This window comes from Penicillium maclennaniae (assembly GCF_028827695.1).
Source record: "Penicillium maclennaniae strain IBT 15551 chromosome Unknown utg000007l:1.0-4884863.0:1.0-4888362.0, whole genome shotgun sequence".
NCBI classification, from domain to species: domain Eukaryota; kingdom Fungi; phylum Ascomycota; class Eurotiomycetes; order Eurotiales; family Aspergillaceae; genus Penicillium; species Penicillium maclennaniae.
Genome location: NW_026623219.1, coordinates 1,867,325 through 1,887,435, shown reverse-complemented (window position 1 = coordinate 1,887,435; position 20,111 = coordinate 1,867,325). Strand labels below are relative to the sequence as shown.

The window sequence follows — 20,111 nt, the reverse complement described above, 5'->3', positions numbered from 1 at the left end:
AACCGGCGCCCCGCTGAATGAGCCGCATCGACAGGGTATAACTAAGCCTCTACATTGGCTTCGCTGACATTGCTCTGGCTTGCCTCGCGGGCCATGCGAGCCTCGATTTCTCTGAGCTGGCTTTCGCGGGCCAGCAGCTCCTGTCGCTTCTCGGCAATCTCGCGCTGCACCTTGATCTCGATCTCGCGCAATTTCTCCTCCTCGCGACGGAGCTGCTCCTCCTTGAGGCGAACGGACTGAGAGGCAAGGTCCTCGGGGTTCATGCTGGAATCTCCGCCACTTCTTGTGGGTTAGCAAAGTCATCAGATTGGCGACCGAAAGGAATACGTACGAAGCGGCACCGTCGACGCTCTTGCTGAGCTTCTCAGTACGGTAATTCTCGTAAAGGAAATCGTGGGTGATCTCCTTCAGATCAGCCAAATGGCTGTGGAGCAAGCACTGCGGATGGCCAGGAAGTCGGAGTGCCGGGGGTTCTCAACCTCGACCACACCCCACGGGTACTGTCGGGCGCGCACTTTTCGGTTCTCGATCTCGACAAAGTCCTCTGAGCCAACAATGGCAAAGGGCATCAGACCGCGGAGCTCGGCGTTCTCCTCCACGGTGTCCTCATCATCCTCCTCGATATCGTAGGGGAAGTTGTAGACGGGAATGCGGTAGTGCTCAATATCCTCCATGATCAATTTCTTGGACTCAGCCAATTCTGCGGGGGTGAGGGAGTCGGCCTTGCCAATGACGGGGATGACGTTAACACGAGGCGACAGGCGCTTCATCAATTCGATGTCGAGCTCGCGAAGGCCGTGGCCGGTGGGTGTGATGAAGTAGAGCAGGACGTGAACACGGTTATCCCTAAAACGGGGGTTACGCTTAATTCGGGACTCCTCCGCAAGAATATCATCGTATTGGCGCTCGAGATAGCCAACAATCTCGCCGAAGCTATTTTGGGGGGTTAGTGGGGGGAGGGCCCGTTGGGTGGTGAGACGGGGACATGCCTGGCTTCGTTGTCAATCTGGTCACCAAAACCGGGGGTATCGACGATGGTTAGGGCAATACGAGTGCCTTCTTCATCCAATTCGAGCTCTGTGGAGGATCGGTGGGTTAGTATTCATGAATGGTTATATCGGAGTCTCGCAACTCACCAACGGTGACGGGCTTGATACGAACGCCCTCCTCGATGTGAGCATTCGCAGCATCATCGGCTTCCTTGCCCTCCAAAACTTGCTTGCCACAGAGAGTGTTGACGAAGGTTGTGCGACCTGAGTGAAGCACAGGTCAGTGGACAATGGAACAGGAGACGCGAAGCAATCGGATATCGTACCAGTACCGCTGGCACCGCAGACCATCAGGCAGAACTGAATTCCCTTCTTGACATTCTTCTTGCGTCGAATCTTCATCTACCCACAACGGGGGCTTAAAGTTAGCTCAGGTGACATTTTTTTTTAAAGTATGGGGCAGGAGGTAAAAGGGGGAAACATACCGCGTTGAGAGCCGACGACATGGTGGGCGGGAGATATGGAGAAGGAGAGCAAGCAAAGAACGCGGAAGCAAGAGGTAAGAAGAGCAGAGACGGAGACTCTCCTGGAAAGCACTTAGAGAGGTTGGAGGGATTGAGATGTTCGAACTGGTAGGGGGGGTCGAGGGAAAGTCCGTGTTTCCCCCTTTCCTTTGGCCGCCAATCACGGGACACGCTGTGCTCCAGCTCTCCCCAGAATGAATGTATCACCTTCTTATGATTCCATTGAGGCTGTTACATCGATAAGGAAGGGACGGTGCATATATTGACACCTACATGGACCGAATCTACACTTATCATGCCTATACTTGTCCCCATTACGCGCCGCATATCAACACAAGGTATACTCAGGGGTTGCTCGGTGGGTCGCTGCTGGTCACCGGAGAGTTGAGTCAGCATACGCCTGAGGCAGCCGTGGATCCGTGAGCTTCGCCCGCATTTCTTTTCTTATCGCCAATCGGCCATGTGCGGAGTGCCTTCAACTCCAACTCCAGACTTTCCTTCCCTTCCGGTTTCCCGGCTCTCCGTCATGCTCGATAATGAATACTCGCCAGGTTATCGACGAGTCCCTCGGCCCTTATTCACTGTCGGCCACTTTCAACAATGATAGCAGTTGCTTTTCGGTGGGCTTGAACACGGGCTTCTGCGGTATGATGCGCGCAGCTTGACAGAGCTGCCGAAGAGCTTGATCAAGGGCGCGGAGGCTAACCCTGAATCATAGTATTCAATTCAAACCCATGTGAGCTCAAGGTCTCCCGAGGTGAGCCTCTCTCTGCTTGGGAATATAAGCCACCGAGTAAGACCGCTGACCTTGCCTTTGCGACAGACTTCAATGCGGGCATCGGCCTCGTTGAAATGCTCGGCCAGTCCAACTATCTGGCTATCGTTGGCGGAGGGCGAAATCCTAAGTTCCCCCAGAACAAAGTATATTCCCAATACTTTCCCCCCCTTGCGGCGAAATTTCTACTTATACTTATACTACAGCTCGTGATCTGGGATGATGCAAAACAGAAAGCTGCCATTACCCTCGAGTTCCGCACCTCCGTCCTTGGTGTCCGCCTTTCCAAATTCCGAATCGTCGTCGCTCTACTGAACAGCATACATGTATTTGCTTTCTCAACTCCTCCGAAGAAGCTATCGGTCTTCGAGACCTCGGATAACCCACTTGGCTTGGCTTGTCTGGGGCAGAAGCACCTCGCATTTCCTGGTCGTTCTCCAGGACAGGTGCAAGTGATTGAGCTGGAGACAGGGAATATCAGTATTATACCTGCTCATAGCTCACCTTTACGAGCCATGGCCTTGAGCCCGGACGGGCAGGTGCTGGCAACAGCCAGTGAAGCAGTAAGATAATTAGTCTTTGCTGTCTGATCACGTTTACTGAAGTTCGACTAGGGAACTCTGATCAGAGTATTTGCTTCGGGAAACTGTACGAAACTGGCGGAACTGCGTCGAGGTGTAGACCACGCGGTGATATTCTCTCTGTCATTTTCTCCGTCGAACTCCCTGCTAGCTGTAACATCCGATAAGTCCACCTTGCATATCTTTGATATCCCCCACCCCAGACAAATAATTCGCCGCAGCCAATCTCCGGCCTCAGTGACGGAGGAAGGGACTAACCAGAAATGGGGTATCCTGGGTAAACTCCCTCTTCTTCCGCGTGTGTTTTCGGACGTGTACTCGATTGCCAACGCGCATTTTGAGATTGGCGAAGAACTGAATTCTGGATCAACGCAGCCTAATGGATCTCTTGGTCGGCCGCTCAAAGGCGTTATCGGGTGGGTCGACGAGCAGACACTGTTGGTGATAGGATCCGGTAGGGATGGACGGTGGGAGAAATTCATTCTTCGAGACGGTGATGATGGGAAGCGGCATTGCATGCGAGATGGTTGGAAACGATATCTCGGGGGCTGAGATGCGCAATGACTTGAGGAATTTGAAGTCTCGTTGCAGATTAACGAGAATTTCAACATATGCCAGCACAACAAGGGCAGCTAATTCCAATTCGAAAATTACTCCGCTGATTCCATTTTGACCCTTTGTCGAAGTGAATCTGAGCCACAAACCCAGCTGAGAAAGTTTGAGGGTCCGGAAGATCATGTCGATAGATAGCAAATGTGTTTGAGATCTTTCAGCGGCGACGATCATGTCTGTCTCGATCACTGCGCTCAGTTCGCTCACTGCGATGCTTCCGGGATTCAGGTGAGCGAGATCTATCTCGCGAATGATCTCTCGTAGACCTGTCTATGTTCCGATCTCTCCTGAGACAACCTTTCCTCTCTCTCTGTCGAGCGGCGCCGAGGTTTTCTCTCCCGGTCCAGTGAGCGATCATCCCGATGTCTGTGTTCGCGCGATCGAGATCGGTGCCGTCGATGATGCCGACTGGACCGCTCTCTGCTATCACGCCGTCGGGAAGACTTTTTCTCGCTGCTTTTGTACTTGGCAATCGCGAGCGCCACCTCTTCTTTCTTCTCCTCGATTAAGAACTCCTTCATAGGATCTTCCTCGTCATGGTTGACAATTAAATCCTGGAGTTCCTTCTCCTCCTTCAACATAGGCCGGGGCTCTTCCCTGCCAGGGCTGTCTCTTCTGCGCCTGTGGTCGCCGTCGTCACCTCGTGTGCCTTCTTCGATAGCCGTATCGCCCATCAGCTTTGCGACATTGTTGTCCTTTTCCTCGTCATCGCGCCGCTTGTAACGTGTATGATCAACTCGTAGCATACGACCCATGACCGTTGCACCTCCAAGGTTGTCGACTGCAAGGTCTGTGCTGCGCTGGTCCTCGTATTTGAGGAACGCGAAGCCACGACTTTTGCCAGTTTCCTTGTCGCGGATCAAGTTAACGTGGACTGGCTCTCCATACTGAGAGAATATTGTCACGATATCACCCTCGGATAGATCGAATGGAAGTCCGCCGATATAGACGTATGCCGTGTCGCGGTAGTCCGCATGCCATGATGCCTCCGGAGGTCTCAGACAGAGCGTCAGCACTAGAAAACAGAAAAGAAGCTGAGCGGTCGATGAGAACTTACATGGCATTTTCAAGTTCGCGCTTGTTGAGCTGCTGAACTTGGCGAATGCCGTTCATGATTGTGTGGTGAAGAAAGCGTGAAGCTCGACGGCCGCGCTTGGTCAAAAAAGGGTCCCGCCCGGAGCAACTGCGGAACCGTAAAATCGTCTGTTTACTCAACCCCCTGCTACGACTCTCCGTGACGTCGTAAACTCTTCTCGCCAGGTATTTTTCAAGAGCCCACAATCGAAATCGCCTGTTTCCGCAGTATCAGACGCCGCGTGTTCTTTCCAACTGCTCATTTCCGGATTCCCCTGACCGCGCTTGGCTTCACCCCGTCCGCCCGAATATTGACCTACCATTTTTACGCGCCTTATCGCTGTTGGCTTTGAAAATAAAGTGCTTGGAATGGTGTGTGCAGCTTAACGCATGGTGGGACTCGACCAGAAAATGTCCTCCAGTCCGAATCGCGGATCGAAGGCGGCTGGTACGAACAGTCGGCCGTCCAGCAAGGATGGTTCTAAGAAGAATATATGGTCTTCTCTGTTAGATGGCGTCGCCAATGGAAAGCGCTTGCCTGAGAAGAACCTATTGATTCTCGGTAAGTTTGAGAGCCCACTAGATCTTATACCGCTTGACTGCGTGACTGCATTTTGCTGACTTGGACTATAGGAGGTCCCCGGAAAGCCAGAGGGAGTTCCTGGAGACCTTTTCTGCAGATACCTCGGCAGACCCCAGCTTAGTGAATGAGAAACGAAAGGGAAAGACACCTCCAATTGCCAATCACTTTGCGCTGGGATACACATATCGAGATGTACTCGACGCCGACCAAGAAGGTACAGCCTGTATCTCCCTTATATCTTTGCCAGGCTGACGTTATTTACTGAAGATACGCTGGCGCGTGTCTCGGCCTACCTCTTGTCCGAACCTTCTCCGTCATTCGCTCAGCTCCTCAAACCGCTCCTGACCCCTCAATCCGTCCCGGAAACGCTGGTTGTCATCTTGATGGATTGGTCTGACCCCTGGACATGGATTCGCAGGCTACGAGAATGGGTCCGTCTGCTTCGTTCAGTCCTTGTTTCGCTCAACGATGACACAAAGGTCGTGATGGAAGAAACTATGACAGAATGGCGTGACCGCAAAAGAGGAATGGATGCTAGCTCTGCTGCCACAGGAGGTCTGCCAAATTCTGGTGGGCCAGTCACAATACCCTTAGGGCCCGGCGAATGGGACGAAGGACTTGGTATCCCGATGTGTGTCGTTTGCCAGGGAGTATGCAGACCAGTCCAGTTTCCGCTTCCAACAATTCTCGCTAACATGTCACTTCCAGGCTGATAAAATCGAGAAACTTGAAAAGGATCACGGCTGGAATGAAGAGCAGTTTGATTTCATCCTACAATTTCTGCGCACAATCTTGCTGAAGCGTGAGCAACCCCGACCTCTATATCACGAGGTATTTGACCCTGACATTATACAGACGGCGCATCGCTCATTTACACTACACCTTTCCTTGCCAACTCCCTTCAAAGTTTGATTCACTCCTCATTGGGAATCCACTCTCTTTTGAAACGCCAATCATTAAAACATAATGTCATCGACCGAGACAAGATCCTCGTGCCCGCAAATTGGGACTCTTGGGGTAAAATTCGAATTATTCGCGAAGGGTTCGACATGGAAGGAGCCTCGACCGCCTGGTCAATCGAGATCCAAGATCCCCCCCAGCCGCTGGATCAACCCATGGATGTCAGCCCGGATGGCGAAGATGATGGTACAAGTGCCGTAACCGTGTTCGAACAAACCATCAAAGATCCGAAACGTGAAACTTCAATCGCCAACCCCACCGCCAACACCAACGGCTCCAAGATCGAAGTCGAAACCAATGATATGCAACTTTTCTTTGCCGACCAACTCGACCTCCTAGAAAAACTCAGAGCCGACGACGAGAAGGAACGCGCCAACCAGCAAGTCCCGCAGCTAGAAATGTCCCCCCATGGACGAAGGAAAAGTCAACGAGCACATTGGTCCCGTCCAATTCAATATGGGGGGTATCCAAGTGGACGCCGAGGACATGCTGAAGAAGCTTCGCGTACGTGTGACTCCAATTCGTCTAAATCCCAAGTCGCTAACAAACCCCCAGGACCGCGAAGCAAGTCGTGCCCAAAAGATTCAGCCAGCATCCCCAACTCCCGGCGACGAAAAAGCTCACAACCAAGCCTTGGCCAACTTCTTCGCCGGCCTCGTCAAGAAACCCGGCAGCAGTCCTCGTGGAAGCCCGTCTGCTTGATTCTCCCTTGGACCGAATTTCAGTTGTAGGCGTACATATTGAGGCGGTTGACCTTGCAGTTTTGCTCTGGTAGGAAGGACAAGCGAGGACGGCCTGTTCATATTTCGTTTCTCTTTTCCTTGAATTCTGATGGCTTTCTGTGGGATGTTAGATAATGATACCAATATAAAATCGTCTTCTGATCTGTCTGGCTGTCTATGAGGTTGTAATATGCGGTACTTTGCCTTGAACGTTGATACCCATCAAGACAGGGACTTTCGAAATTCGAGAGGCTTTTAGAAGTCTTGGGAGAGGACAATCATGGATGGTGAGAACAAAGTTTAATTAAATGGAAGAGACCAATCTTGGTATAGATAATACAGCAGCATAGAAAAAGTTTCCAAATCTTCCCGAGTCACAACACATCACCAGTTTTCCCAAACAGCGGCGGGGATGACCTGCCTCATGATTGACCAATGCTCCAAGGCCCCGCGATCCTGGTACTTGTACAGTCTCTTGACTTCCTTGTCGACAAGGAGACGTCTTCCGCCCTTGGGAATGGAGTCGAACATGGCAGGGTCAAGCTCATACTTCGGGAGAAGGTAATTCTTGCGGGAATTGCTGCCCAGGAAATCACCTTGCTCAGGAGTCCTGAATCGAAGCGGGGTGCCTGTGCTTCTCTTCGTGCAGAAAATAACCATGTTGGTGAAGTTGGCATTCTCATCGTCGGGCTTCGCTTCGGACTCGCGGAAGATGCGGCAGGTTGGGAAGGTAGCCAGGATTGTGCGGACGACCAGACCGGTAGGTAGAGGTCAAGATCACCAGCATAATTCTATATGAGATGTTAGCTGAGTTTGACCAGTGGGATTGATAAGACTCACGATGGCAATGACACCGTCATCCTTGAGCAGGGTCTTCAGATCGTGGAGGAAATCAACGGTGAAAAGCTCGGCGGGCTCAGCCCCGCCGGTGAAAACATCGTGGATGATATAATCATATTGGTGAGCAGCCGGATTCTTCATCGCCTTCTTCACGAAATTGGTCGCATCATCGACGGTGGCCGCATGGTTGGATGGGAAGTTGAAGTACTGCTCGGCAAACTTAACCACAACCGGATCCAGCTCGACAATGGTAGTGTCAATGCCGTGCTTCATCAATGCGGCAGGTGTGGTTCCAACCCCAAGACCACTGTTTCACGCTCGTTAGCTATGGCCTTCGAAAAGGTAGATGCAAATACTTACATGACCAGAGCCTTGCTGTCCGCGTCCACACGATGGCTGCCGTGAATAGTCTCGACCAGACGCACAGATTCAAGCATGGTGAAAACAGCATAGATAGGATCTTCGACCTCAGGATTGTAGCCGGGGGTTGTCTTGGTCCACTGTCCACCAAGGAGGCTATGGTCACAACGCATCACCCGGAATCCGTCGTGATGGTTCTCTAGAACAGAAATGTAGCCAGTGTAAGACTCCTGGCGGGCCAGGAGAGAGTAACCCTCACTCTGAATGGCAGAGTTAACGCCACTAATACCACCGAAGTGGACATCGGATGTGATCGAGAAGAGCACAGACGGGATGGCAAGAAGGAGCATCTTAGAGGGGATGACTGCAGCGTACAAGACCGCAATGACGAATTGCAGACCAGCACGGGAGAAGAAGATAGTGAAACCGATGAACCGAGATAAGACAGCCTTAGCGAAATGCTCGCCGGCGGAATAGATAAAGTATGAGCCCAAAAGGGGTACATGCTCCGTCGCAACATCACCCATGCCCTCAAGGTGCAGGGAGTACTGGATCTGCTTACCCGCAATAGCAACAGTCAGAAATGCCAGCGGGTAGTAACCGAACAGCTCTGTGATGACAGGTCCAAGGGGGTTTCCCAGCTTAGAACTCTGCTGCATCACAAAGTACTGCAAAGTAGGCGTCCAGAAAGCAAGGACAGGAAGCATGTACGCGGCGACACGGCCGAAACGCATCTGAACTTGGTCTTTCGAGAACCATCCCGCTGCTGCGAAAACGCCCAGGCCGTAGACATGGAAGATATGCGCGGGCAGGGCACCATACGTGGGGGATAACACCATCAGCATCACAGGGGAGTAAAAGGCCAGCAGGACCAACAAAGCCGCACCTTTACCGAAACGGTAAAAGTCGACCCGTTGAATCCACTCTTGGATAGACATGATGGCCAAGCTATCGAATCTTTGGTTCAACTGATGCGGGAACCTCAGGCGAATCTGTGAGGAAGTGTTAGCAGAAGCTCGGAAGGGTGTCAAGCCATATATGACACTAAAGCTGAAACAAGAGATCCGTATCCACACGGAGAAACAGCTTCGATCATGACTTACAGACTCAGTTCTCCAGCATATCAAAATGGAAGGAAAAAAAGCGCGGAATGGCAGAAATAGCCCTTTTGCCGCCCACTTCCGCATTCCCAACATCACCTCCCCCACACCGCGTTGAACCAGCTCGAGATGCCTCATTTCCCCATGAATTCAGGGTTCAACTCCAGCGATGCATCTAGCAGCGCGCTTCCTTCAGTACAAGTGAAGAACCGTCGGAAGCGGTACCTGGACCTGCACCCAGAGTACTTCTCGGCGGATCTTGAGCTCGCCGGTCCGCTTGCTCTATCCTAGCTACCAGCTCCATCCTGGATATTGGCTCTAGAGCTGCGAAATGGTAGCAGAAAGGGGAAACTCTAGCTAACCGATGTTAAACTACTTTTTTAGACCCGTTGTTGTACGATCGCCTCATCCGCCGATTCCAGACACCACAGGAGAGGGAGGCCCTGGGCCGTGAAAAGGGTTTCTCGGGCGTCCTACAGGCGGACATGCAACGCTCGGAAGCGAAGATGGATGCTCTCGCGAACCCAGATCCCAATGCAATGCTGAGCTATACTCGGGGTCCTGATGGAGAGATTCTGGCCGAGGACCGTGATGACATCCCCGCTAGTAAGGAGGAAGGAGAGAAGGCCTGGCAGTGGGAGATGGGCTTGCGGTTCATGAGAGGCGATGACGATGATTTTGACTACAAGACCGTCGATGAGAATGACGATTATGATGATCGAACCGAAGAGCAGGACAAGTACTTCGAGGATGAGGAGCCTGAGTGGCTGGTCGGCGATGCCCGCGGTGATGACGCTCATATGAGTCTTCAGGGTGAGACGGGCGTGCAAGATTTCTGATGGGATTATTCTTGCGGTGATACTTCAATGCTTTAACCCTTTCGTCATCTTCTTGCATTTCCTTTTAACTCAGCTGTACTCTTTCGACTACGCAGGTGTCCGAAGCTCGAGTACACACCTAGAGCTTTGGCGTGAGAGACAATCCTGATCTCAAACGAGCTTCATCAGAAACGAGGCCTCGGCTTCTACTAGCCATTTTCTAATCACAAAGACGCTCCAATCAAGACATCAGCCGATAGATATCCTGCTGGGAGTAAAGTCTATTTATGTCAGTCCTGGAAAAAGAAGAAAATATGAGCTAGCTTATTGAGGTCAGCTCGACTTCAGAGACGGGTTGTCCACCAAATCCAGGCGGTAATTATCCTATGTCTTAATACTCCTGGTGCGCTGGCTTCTGCCAGAATAGTTCTACAAGAAATTGATAATGATTCGACTTTAGATGGCTAGGCTGTTATGTACAATACCATCTAGTTGGATCTGCGCTGTATGCTATTTGCACTTCGCATGAGTAGGTATTGGGAGGTCTACCGTCCTCTCCCTTCGGCCAACAGCTTGATTGCCTGCTCCTTTAGCTTAAATTTCTGAATTTTGCCGCTCGCAGTCTTCGGGAATGCATCTAACGGTCCCAAGAAGAAGACGTATTTAGGCACTGCCAAAAGACGTTAATAATAGGCATTGGTTGCACCAATGTGTTGTGAGTCTCGACTTACCAAGATGGCTGCTCAGCTTTTCGCGAACCCAGTCCTGAAGTTCCTTGGCAGTGATGGTTTTAGGGCCATGTTCTCGCGCAATCACAAAAGCTGCCACTACCTCGCCATATCGCTCATCGGGAACACCGACAACAGATACGTCGCCGACGCCAGGATTTCCTAGCAAGCAATTTTCGATTTCCAAGGGGTGGATGTTCTCGCCACCGCGGATGATCAAGTCCTTGATTCGGCCAGTGATGGTAACATAGCCATCTGGGGACATAGAGGCTTCATCTCCGGTCTGATATCACCGGTCAGAAATATTTTCTTAAAGGAAGATGGAGTCAAACTTACATGCATCCAAACCTTTCCATTATCGTCTGCGATCATCACTTCTGCTGTCTTTTCCGGATCTGCCCAATACTCCTTCATAAGGAGATACCCGCTGACTGCTAATTCGCCACGCGTTTCTATTGGAACAATCTCTTCCTTGTTCGCGGGATTCACGATTTTAGCCTCTACGTGCGGCATCAATCTTCCCACAGTATTGATCCTTCGATCTATTGGATCATCCGTGGTAGTCATAAGAGACACGGGGCTGGTCTCCGTCATCCCATAGCATATTGTCAGTTCAGTAAGATTCAAGACTTTATGCAGCTTCTTCATTAGCTCGGAGGGAATGCTACTCCCAGCTGCGATGCCGGTCCTTAAATGCTCAAAACCTTCGCGGGAAATCTCCCCCCGACTCAATCAGACTGAGTTCTTCGAGAAACATGGTTGGGACGCCGTAGAGCGCGGTACATTTCTCTTCTTGAATTGCTTTGAGTGTAGCGCGTGCGTGGAAAGACTCGGCTGGGAAAACTATGGCTGAGCCGTGAGTGGCCGTCGCCATGTAGCCTAGAATACATCCGAAGCAATGGAAGAGTGGCGGTGGACAACAAACGACATCGCTGGGAGTGAGGAGCATACGGTCTCCAATCTGTGAGCCATTATTCAGAATTGATCGATGACTCAGGCACGCAGCTTTTGGCATAGCTGTAGTGCCGGACGTAAACTGGATGTTGACGATATCGTCCGCAGAGAGGTCCTGCTCTGGTAGAGCGCAGCCATCTGCGGGTATTTGAGACATGATGGATGAGAATGGTGTTAGGCTTTTGTAAGCAGACGAGTCCACGCGACCGGAGGAGTTATCCACAAGAATGACCTGCCTCAGTGAGGGAACCAGAGCAGATTGGATCTTCGCGCCTGAAAGGTTTGGAATGAGGTGCTCAAGAAGAGGTACATTGCTTCGAGGGTCTTTGCGAGGAAGGTTGGACTCGGCGCTGATGATGAGATGGGTGGTTTCGAGGTGGCCCAGGGCAGCAACTACCTGCATGGCGTTGAATGAAAGATTGAGCGGGACTAGTATAGCACCGAGCTTGAATAAAGCGTATGTTGCCTGGTTTCAATCAGCTTTACTTCTCTTCTGGTAGAGCGGAGACTAATGTACCACTGCAAACTCCATAGAATTCCCAAGCATGACGGCGACTCGGTCTCCTTTCTTCACACCGACTGATTTCAGTCCACGCGCGAGAGCATTACTTCTGGTATCAAGCTCGGAGTAGGTGATCGAATCATTTTGATGCTTGGAGATGACTCTAGTTGATCAACAGTACTGGTTAGTGTCCTCGAATGAGGCCAGCGCTGATATAAAGGAGTCGAGTACACTCACGCGAGTCTATCCCCATGCTGTGCGACTATCTTTGCAAAGTGGCCGCCCACAGTGGACTCAATCAAAGGCGGCTAAGCACACAAGTTCGCGTGAGCTGTCGTTTTGATCCTCTGTTCCAGGATTCACCCTAGATTCAAAAGGGTTGGCTTACCTCTGAGGGACCTCTTGCAAGACTAACTGTCAAATGTCCTCGTTTCGAAATTGACACATGTCGAGGAGACTTCCCTCTCAAGAAGAATTTCGTGGGAACGTAGTGACTCTGGACGCGCAAAGCCCCGATAACCCCGTTGTACACACGCATGTTTACTTTCCCTCGATCACTGAAGCTTCACGACATTCATTCAGCTTCAAATGGAAATATTTCAAGTGAGTATATACAGCGATGCGCTGATAATCATCCAGTTGTGAGAGGGAGAAAGCTCTTAGGTTGTGTGAACAATCGAGGAAGCTTCCCCGCATCTTGTTGTGCGGGGGTCGGGAAGCTCCGAGGTACCGATGCCACTTGGCTCACGGCCGTGACTAGCCGATGATATACAATGAGTTTCGTAGGCTCTTGAAAAAATATTCAAAAAAGACAGGAAAAAACTAAAGAATCAAGATCAGAAGGATGTCTTGGCTGATAGGATCAATCCCTGAGACTAGTCCGGTATCTTAGTCGTAGCCATGGTAAGCATCACCGCACGTGAAGTCACAGTAGATGTTATTCTTGAGGATGAGAGTAAATAGTCGATGGATTTTGCGCATGTGGTAGATTTTCCATCCACCTATATTGGAGATTCGAAATTGTTTCCACGACGTCGTCAAGAACTGCAAGATCAAGCTTCAAAGGGCCCCATCTCCGACAGCGCCATATCCTTTTTGAGCTCCTAGATCGGAAAATAGATAACCAGGTCAACGAACCTTATCGATATTCATTTGTCTCGTCCATTTCGTAGAGCAATTGGCTGATTGACGACAATTGCCGGGCAGTCCACAACTCGGTCAAGGGCGCTTGATTTTAGTTGAAAAGTCAAAGTCTCTTCGTTATCAACATGTGAGAATATTAGAAATTTGATTTTATGGAAGATAATAAGGTGGAGATCACAGAGAACTGGCGCATCATGCTTAGTAATGATCAGTTTAGCAATTCAATCTCTGATGGTCTTTGTCATGAGTGTATCGTTGAAAGCTATTGACATGTCATTGTCAGGATACGGTTGAAATCATCAACTTCAAATGAGCTTTGAGATGCTACTTGTACCCTCTGAAAAATTGCAGGGTTTACCAAAGGCTGCTAGTATGACGAAAATGGCATTACATCTCTCTAGACCGCTTCGAATCTAATTTACTGCATGAGGCATTAAACAGATGAAATCGCCCCCTTCTCATAGAGGCCAGGCGTCATACACGTTACTGCGCACACAGTGGGTACCATGTCTGAATAGCGGTCTATGAGCCCAATTAAAGACAGCATTCTTTTGTAAATGGACTCAGCTGAAAGACTCAATCTGACGTTAGATGATAGAAATGAGGCCCGAGTTACTGACCCAATCGAGTTAGCCCGCACATGAGTGATCTACATAGTGAGCCCTGGAGCTCAGCAACCGCGTGGCTTTCACCAACTATACCCTCAAATGCTAGGGCGAAAGATACTAAATGGCAGATGTGCATGTATAAAAGACGATGTGATCCCATGTAAAAACGCACTCTCGCCTTCAACGAACATTGGTATTTTCAGATTAACGAGAAATCGACACTTCAAAACCTCGAGTAATCACTATGTGTCTTCTCATCCCATTCTTCATTCGCAAAAGAAACAAGGCGAAGGCTGAACAATCCCGGCAAGAGTCTGATTTAGCCGCACACCCAGTGGCGATAGCCAAATCGAACTCAACATCGACGCCGTACGAGCAGGAGATGGGAAGATTCAATCCAGCGAGCGGAGACTCGGCATAGAGAGAGATGTTTTCCAGGTATTGAACACTCCCATGTGCAGCAAAAAAAGAAATTCTAAGATATTCGGACAGACACTATGAATACGAATCTTCCACAGGTTTACTAAGGTGAACTTGATGACGGGGAGATGTAAGCTTGAAGTGAATACAAGAACCGCTGCATTGCCATTATGTCGAGGAATTGAGCTCTTCGTCTCCGTAGGGCTCTGTGCTTTGCCTCATTTTGTCTTCTTTGTACAGCTCTTGCGTTACTGAATATGAGTTCCCTGCTCTGGCAAGTTTCGACATCATGAGTGCCTGTTGGATGCCCGTGGTATACCCAATTTTATCCAGAGTTTGCAAAATCCACTTCTTCATCTTTGGCTCAGATTCCACGCAGTCCGACGCAACAAATAATGGCCAGATCAGCTGCATCAAGCCCCCGATAGCAACATCGTCGGAAGTAAAATAGTACGGCACACTTGCGCACACGTCTTCCGCCATCTGTTTGATAATCACGACACCCTGGGCCATGGTCAGGCGCTTCTCTGGGCACTCGCCCCGCCTCAGCATGCTTTTACATGTAGACCCGATGATCCTGCGAAGCATGATACGCAATAGGCGATATGTGTTCCAGAGAGAGGCAAAGCCGAGCGTATTGTACTTATGGTACGTATCGCCATATATTGTGTGGTAAATTTGATTGTCGTCGTTGATGCTTGCGGGAGAAGCTTTGATAACAGTGTAATGCCATGTAGGGTCAATGGACATGGCCCAGGCGACTAGATCTGCATCTAGATGAAGTGCGTTCTGTATGAAGAGTACAGGGTTGCTGGAAGGTGAATTGGGAATAGAGTCACTGATCATAGCTGAGAGGTCTCCAATTCGGGTTAAGATATTGTAAAAGTTGTCAATCACTTGGGATTTACTGTCGCGATAGGATCGTGCCATGTTTGAGAGTTGAACCATAACAGGCGAGCTATATCGTCTGTAGAAGATGTTGCTGATAGCCTGCGGTGTTCCTCTCGTTAGCACCAACATAACAGATCGAGGTCACAACTTACAATTTGAATGCGTATTTGAGAGAATAACTCCAGTCCAGCCGGAGTTTCCAGTTGCTTCGGTCCCCGTAGCTCCATCAGCCTCATCGCACCATTGATGTGGTTCGCCCAGCGATCCATGAGATCTGTGCCACATGCGTGGCATGTGATCACCTAATTTGTCAATTGAAGTACCAGCAGCAGTGGAGACGAGTCTCACCTCGTACATACCGAGCAGCATCACTGCCGCTAATGTGGAATCTGATTTGTACATGGCTGGATCCTGCAATGCTCTATTCGTGGCAAGTAACGCTGTGCTATACTCACTATATGCTGATTGCATTAAACCTGGGGACATTTGTCTGTTGGACATCACTGCCAGCCCTACAGCCTTGATCGAGGCTATCAGATTCGGAGATGGATCTGAGTCTAGCAGCCGTGGAATATACGGAAGCACGCCCAATTTTGTGTTCTGACCAACAAAATACTTGAGAGTGTATGACGTGGCTCGATCATCGACTGAGACCAACGTGGGTGCGAGGGGTAGGGGTGTTCGTTGATTCTGAGGAGACAGATTGGACACGCCTTGGGTGGCGGTGTGCCTAGATATTGCTTTCAAGATTACCTCTTCGCTTTGATCATAGAAGCGCAGTGCTGTTAGATCTCGATATCCAGAACATTCTCGGTCGATTCGTAGACACTGTGAACAAGATGGCCGTTTCCGATCACACTATCTGGATCAGCAGAAGCTTCCGCGATCGTGGAGTCAGATGCACATGCCTTCAGACGCCTGGTTCGGCACAAGGCACAGCCCGGACTGAGCTTTCCTCTATACACCATAGCAGTGGGGTTTCCAGTCTGGTTACTGAAAAGGGTAATCACTTCAGAAGGGGGAGGGCAAAGTCCGTCGAGTCTCACACCTTGGAGTGAAAGGGTCTAGGCTCAGTCAAACCACTCATAGGACTCCACCATTCCAATTATCTTGACTGCTCACTTTAGCCTTACCAGTGGGGGCCAAAAAAGAAGGGTATCATTGGACAAATTGGCCAAATCGGGCCGTAAAGTGGACTTTCCCGAACCATATACCGAATAGGGGCAAGCGCGCAGTGCCAAACCAGCACAAAGATCAGTGTGGGTTTACACTTTGGCAAGTCAGGGACTAGATCGGAAGAACCATCTCAGCTGCACGCAGACCATCTCGATCCTCTCCGAAGAGTATTCCAAAAGAGGGTACGAGGCCTAGGGCAGTGTCAAATTTCTAAATTCGCGCCGCGGGCGATCATGATGAATTCAATTGCATAAATAAAGCCTCTCATCTTAAACAAGAGATAAAGTCTCTCAGCAAAGCCGATAATCCTTCCGTTTCTTTTCACCCGTGCTACGAATAGATTTCCTTTTCTTCTTTTTTATATTGCTCTCGCGACGCGACTCACCAGGGTCCAATATGAATGGGATCTTTCCAGCTGATCTTGCAGTGTACCTGATGTTGCTGCCGATCGTGAATTACCTTTTCTTCGCTCACAGATGGAAAGGCTTTCTAGCATGGTTTTACCTGACGGTCTTTTGTACTGCCCGAATTGTCGGCGGTGGTTTCGGAGTACACGACAGCAACGGTCTACCGGCGAATATCATCCAGAGTGTCGGACTCACACACTTGATCCTGGCAATTGATGGGTTGACTCACGAAGCGTAAGGCTCTATGGTCGCCTTGCTACCAAAATCAAAGCTAATAGGTAATGAACAGACGATGCTACCGCCATCCCTCGCACAATAAAATTCTTGGTTGGTCTGTAGTCATCGTCACTGCGGGCCTCATTATCGCAGCCCTAGCCCTCTCCATTTCAGGCTCCTTGGATTTCTTCAAAGGCCATCCGAAGCCGAATAGTTTGGCCGAGTGGAAAGCAGGGACGATTGTGCTCTTTGTGACATGGGCTCTACAAGTATCTTGGGCCCTGTTTTCTCTCACGCCCTCCCAAGGTGAAAAGGGTGCACCCGGGTACCACAGTGGTACTGCTGTGAGTTATGCTCTCTGCTTGATATCAATAATTTGGCGACGAGATGGCTAATGACGGTGGACTCTCTAAAGCTTCAACAAGGTGCTCTTGTCGCACTGGCGTTTGTTGGCATTCGTGTCATCTACGGCATCATTGCGGTTTATTCTCAAAGAAGAGCTCTTAGCCCACTATTCGGAACCACCACAGTGCGAGTGGTTCTCATGTTTCTTCCGGAGGTCCTGGCATCCCTGACAATGATTACCGTGGGACTTCGTACAAGACATCTAAGACAGCCCCGAGATGTCAAGAAAAGCCGATCCCAACCGGATGATAGAGTGATGCGACATTTGGATTGCGAATGATGAAGCAGTGATGTATCTGAATCTACTTGAGAATAAATTATACTGGTTCGTACGATGAAGTTTTCTATATAACCTAGAAGTTGTGGTGTCGACATGGGCGTAGGAAATGGGTCAGGGCGTAGTGAACACTTTGTTTCGTTTTCCACATGACTTTTTTATTTCTTCGAGGTATCCTTCTCAAAAGCCTTGAGGATCTGGGACCAAGAAAATATAGCCGCCTGTTCAGAAACCATCTTTTTGTACTCCCAGTCCAACTATTGGCTATTTAGGGATCCAGTCAAACAACACATCCATACTGTTAAGAGCACGACCCAGGGTATTCCCTTTTTGTAAGGTTACAAATTAACTGTTTCCGTCGGTCGTCGGAGTAGTGCAGGTGCCTGGAAATCAGCACGACAGCTGCAATTATTGAAGTCATATATATGTGTCATTACCACAGTCAGTCTAATTGAGACAAAAAATGAGTGGAAAATACAAAAGAAGGGTATTGGATAGACATGTTCTTAAGACACAGGTTGGTCAATCAGATCTCACAGAGTCGTCTGGCCCTCAGACTGGGGAGATGTATTCCCATCTTCTACGGCCTTGCCCCAGGCCTGCTCAAAAGCCGATTCTCCCAGAATCCCGGTCTCCGGTCCCCTCTGTGCACCAGTGCTCACAATTTCTTCATCAACGTCGTCACCGACAAGAATTGGGGCGCTTTGGGTCAGATGATCGCTGTTTTCCGGTTCTTTCTCGACCATGACTGTGGCGTATGAGGAGGAGCCGAATGCTTGCTCTCCTTCGCCTTCGGCTGCGGCCTTGTTGGCCCCAGGAAGCTCGAGGTCAAAGTTCGAGCTGTAGATTACAGCAGAAAATGCCTCTAGCTCTCGCACATTTTGATCCATGGCAGCTAAGTACTCGTTGTTTGTGTGGGCTCCAACTCCGATAACGTGTGCCTGGCGAGCCATCACTGCTAGGAGGTTGGCAAGTTTTGTTTTGCGCTCGGTGGTACTGGGAGGAACGACGGTGGCCATTGAGTCGAATGACTGAGGGGTCGTTTCGGGAACAGGCGATGCCTTGAAAGCCTCGTTGGCGCACTTTGCGTCAATCAAGGTCGAGAACCCTTCATTGTTGAGCAGGGTCAAAACAAAAGAGAAAGAAGGTGAATCGATGAGATCGGCGGTTTCATCGAGAAGGTGGCGCAGCTTCGACGCAGTTTGTGTAGAGGATGGGTCTGCTACGCCTTCGACACCTGATTCACGAAGGACGTATTCTTCTTCCTCTGCAGGCGGCAGTAAGCAGGATAACCATTTCTTCGATCTGGTAATGCATCGTCAGTCATCTAGTCTTGATAGCGATTATCAAGCCACTTACCGCCGCTCCTCTTCTGTATTTCCTTCGACCTTCCTCCGAATCTGGAGAGTCAACTCCGAAAGCTTGGACAGGCTAATATCTTCACGCGGGTTCAAAGGGCCGAAAACTTCCTCCACGGCGGGCTGGACCCGCGCCACAAGCTCTTGCCATCCACGGTGGAGTAGCCACCAGCTGAAAGCCAGGTATCGCCGATTTGTTTCAAAGTCATCGCCCAATGTCTGTGTCATATCATCATCGTGGTCTTCTAAGCTGATAGTCGAATCGGTGGGAGGGGTAGCCAGAGAGATGACGCTGGAGAGGTAGTTCCGTCGGCCTAGCAGGTTGAGTTGGACGCGGGTGAAGATGGTGAGCAACGAGAGAGTATAGATCAAGGTAAAGGATCTTGTGATAGCTAAAAAGTTGTCAGTAATCCATAGCAGACCGGAAAAGTATCGCTGATGTCCACATACATGTGATCTTAACCTCGTTCCACAGCTGCGTCTTGTTCCGTTTCACTCGGGGCTGGCCCTCCGCATCTCCAGACTCCACCTGGCTCGCATGCATATAGCCCTCGCTCTGGAAGCTCGAAAGACTATTCCGATCATCGTTATTGACACTTGCTGCCACCGATGTCATGTCAGATCCTGAACCTTCCCCGGGATTGAGACGCGCCAGCCTCTCCGCCCGCTTCTTCTGCAACTCCTTCGTTAGCTCCTCCACGGGGAGCGCTTCAATGATGTTCTCTGTGGCTGTCGGGAGCAAAGCTTGAACGGTATAAGTGCAATCGGTCTGATTTTGTTCGAAGCGCCGGCGGAGACTATTGTCGTCATTGTCAGCTCACCTGGATCCAGTCTGGGACAGTTCAAGCCCGTCATAAGCTCGCGTGCCGTCAGAGCAGCAAGGATGATCAAAAGAGGGAGTCTGAGATACTGACTTTTCGCGGGCAATGCGGTCACTGCTCATGCGCTCGCGTGCCTCGGAGATCTTGGATAGCACATACTGGCCTGCCAGGTAGCCAGCTCCTAGCACGCCAGCCCCGATCGCGAGACCTTTGCGATTGCGCTGGAACCAGCGCCTAGCGGCACCGATCATATTGAAAAGATTTGAA

General features: G+C 50.2%; 9 protein-coding genes across 9 annotated transcripts; 3 read left to right on the top strand and 6 right to left on the bottom strand.

Moving 5' to 3' along the window:
- Positions 1–41: 41 nt before the first annotated feature.
- aspA (uncharacterized protein) lies at positions 42–1,495 on the bottom strand (the record flags this gene model as incomplete). The annotated part of the gene is made up of 7 exons (XM_056969590.1): positions 42–279; positions 332–438; positions 486–989; positions 1,034–1,077; positions 1,137–1,253; positions 1,316–1,391; positions 1,475–1,495. 7 exons carry the CDS (start codon positions 1,493–1,495, stop codon positions 42–44), a joined length of 1,107 nt encoding a protein of 368 aa, XP_056819622.1.
- A 554-nt stretch (positions 1,496–2,049) lies between these two features.
- N7477_007926 (phosphatidylinositol-3,5-bisphosphate binding protein HSV2) lies at positions 2,050–3,421 on the top strand (the record flags this gene model as incomplete). Its single annotated transcript, XM_056969589.1, has 4 exons — positions 2,050–2,158; positions 2,232–2,434; positions 2,495–2,851; positions 2,903–3,421. The coding sequence occupies 4 exons, from the start codon at positions 2,050–2,052 to the stop codon at positions 3,419–3,421; spliced, it is 1,188 nt and encodes a 395-aa protein (XP_056819621.1).
- A 299-nt stretch (positions 3,422–3,720) lies between these two features.
- N7477_007925 (IST3 family RNA-binding protein) lies at positions 3,721–4,594 on the bottom strand (the record flags this gene model as incomplete). The annotated part of the gene is made up of 2 exons (XM_056969588.1): positions 3,721–4,477; positions 4,539–4,594. 2 exons carry the CDS (start codon positions 4,592–4,594, stop codon positions 3,721–3,723), a joined length of 813 nt encoding a protein of 270 aa, XP_056819620.1.
- Positions 4,595–4,966: 372 nt separating this feature from the next.
- N7477_007924 (dynein family protein) lies at positions 4,967–6,800 on the top strand (the record flags this gene model as incomplete). The annotated part of the gene is given in 7 exon segments (XM_056969587.1): positions 4,967–5,158; positions 5,208–5,352; positions 5,406–5,788; positions 5,847–5,940; positions 5,994–6,481; positions 6,495–6,602; positions 6,654–6,800. The coding sequence occupies 7 exon segments, from the start codon at positions 4,967–4,969 to the stop codon at positions 6,798–6,800; spliced, it is 1,557 nt and encodes a 518-aa protein (XP_056819619.1).
- A 404-nt stretch (positions 6,801–7,204) lies between these two features.
- N7477_007923 (spermidine synthase) lies at positions 7,205–8,958 on the bottom strand (the record flags this gene model as incomplete). The annotated part of the gene is made up of 4 exons (XM_056969586.1): positions 7,205–7,522; positions 7,579–7,611; positions 7,661–7,967; positions 8,021–8,958. The coding sequence occupies 4 exons, from the start codon at positions 8,956–8,958 to the stop codon at positions 7,205–7,207; spliced, it is 1,596 nt and encodes a 531-aa protein (XP_056819618.1).
- A 291-nt stretch (positions 8,959–9,249) lies between these two features.
- N7477_007922 (uncharacterized protein) lies at positions 9,250–9,959 on the top strand (the record flags this gene model as incomplete). The annotated part of the gene is made up of 2 exons (XM_056969585.1): positions 9,250–9,391; positions 9,505–9,959. 2 exons carry the CDS (start codon positions 9,250–9,252, stop codon positions 9,957–9,959), a joined length of 597 nt encoding a protein of 198 aa, XP_056819617.1.
- A 524-nt stretch (positions 9,960–10,483) lies between these two features.
- Positions 10,484–12,660, bottom strand: N7477_007921 (uncharacterized protein; the record flags this gene model as incomplete). Its single annotated transcript, XM_056969584.1, has 7 exons — positions 10,484–10,608; positions 10,670–10,949; positions 11,003–11,340; positions 11,405–12,086; positions 12,138–12,285; positions 12,360–12,430; positions 12,511–12,660. 7 exons carry the CDS (start codon positions 12,658–12,660, stop codon positions 10,484–10,486), a joined length of 1,794 nt encoding a protein of 597 aa, XP_056819616.1.
- A 1,801-nt stretch (positions 12,661–14,461) lies between these two features.
- Positions 14,462–15,553, bottom strand: N7477_007920 (uncharacterized protein; the record flags this gene model as incomplete). The annotated part of the gene is made up of 3 exons (XM_056969583.1): positions 14,462–15,283; positions 15,337–15,486; positions 15,533–15,553. The coding sequence occupies 3 exons, from the start codon at positions 15,551–15,553 to the stop codon at positions 14,462–14,464; spliced, it is 993 nt and encodes a 330-aa protein (XP_056819615.1).
- Positions 15,554–18,198: 2,645 nt separating this feature from the next.
- On the bottom strand, positions 18,199–20,095 carry N7477_007919 (peroxisomal biogenesis factor 3; the record flags this gene model as incomplete). Its single annotated transcript, XM_056969582.1, has 4 exons — positions 18,199–18,970; positions 19,025–19,415; positions 19,474–19,820; positions 19,938–20,095. The coding sequence occupies 4 exons, from the start codon at positions 20,093–20,095 to the stop codon at positions 18,199–18,201; spliced, it is 1,668 nt and encodes a 555-aa protein (XP_056819614.1).
- Between the last annotated feature and the right edge of the window lie 16 nt (positions 20,096–20,111).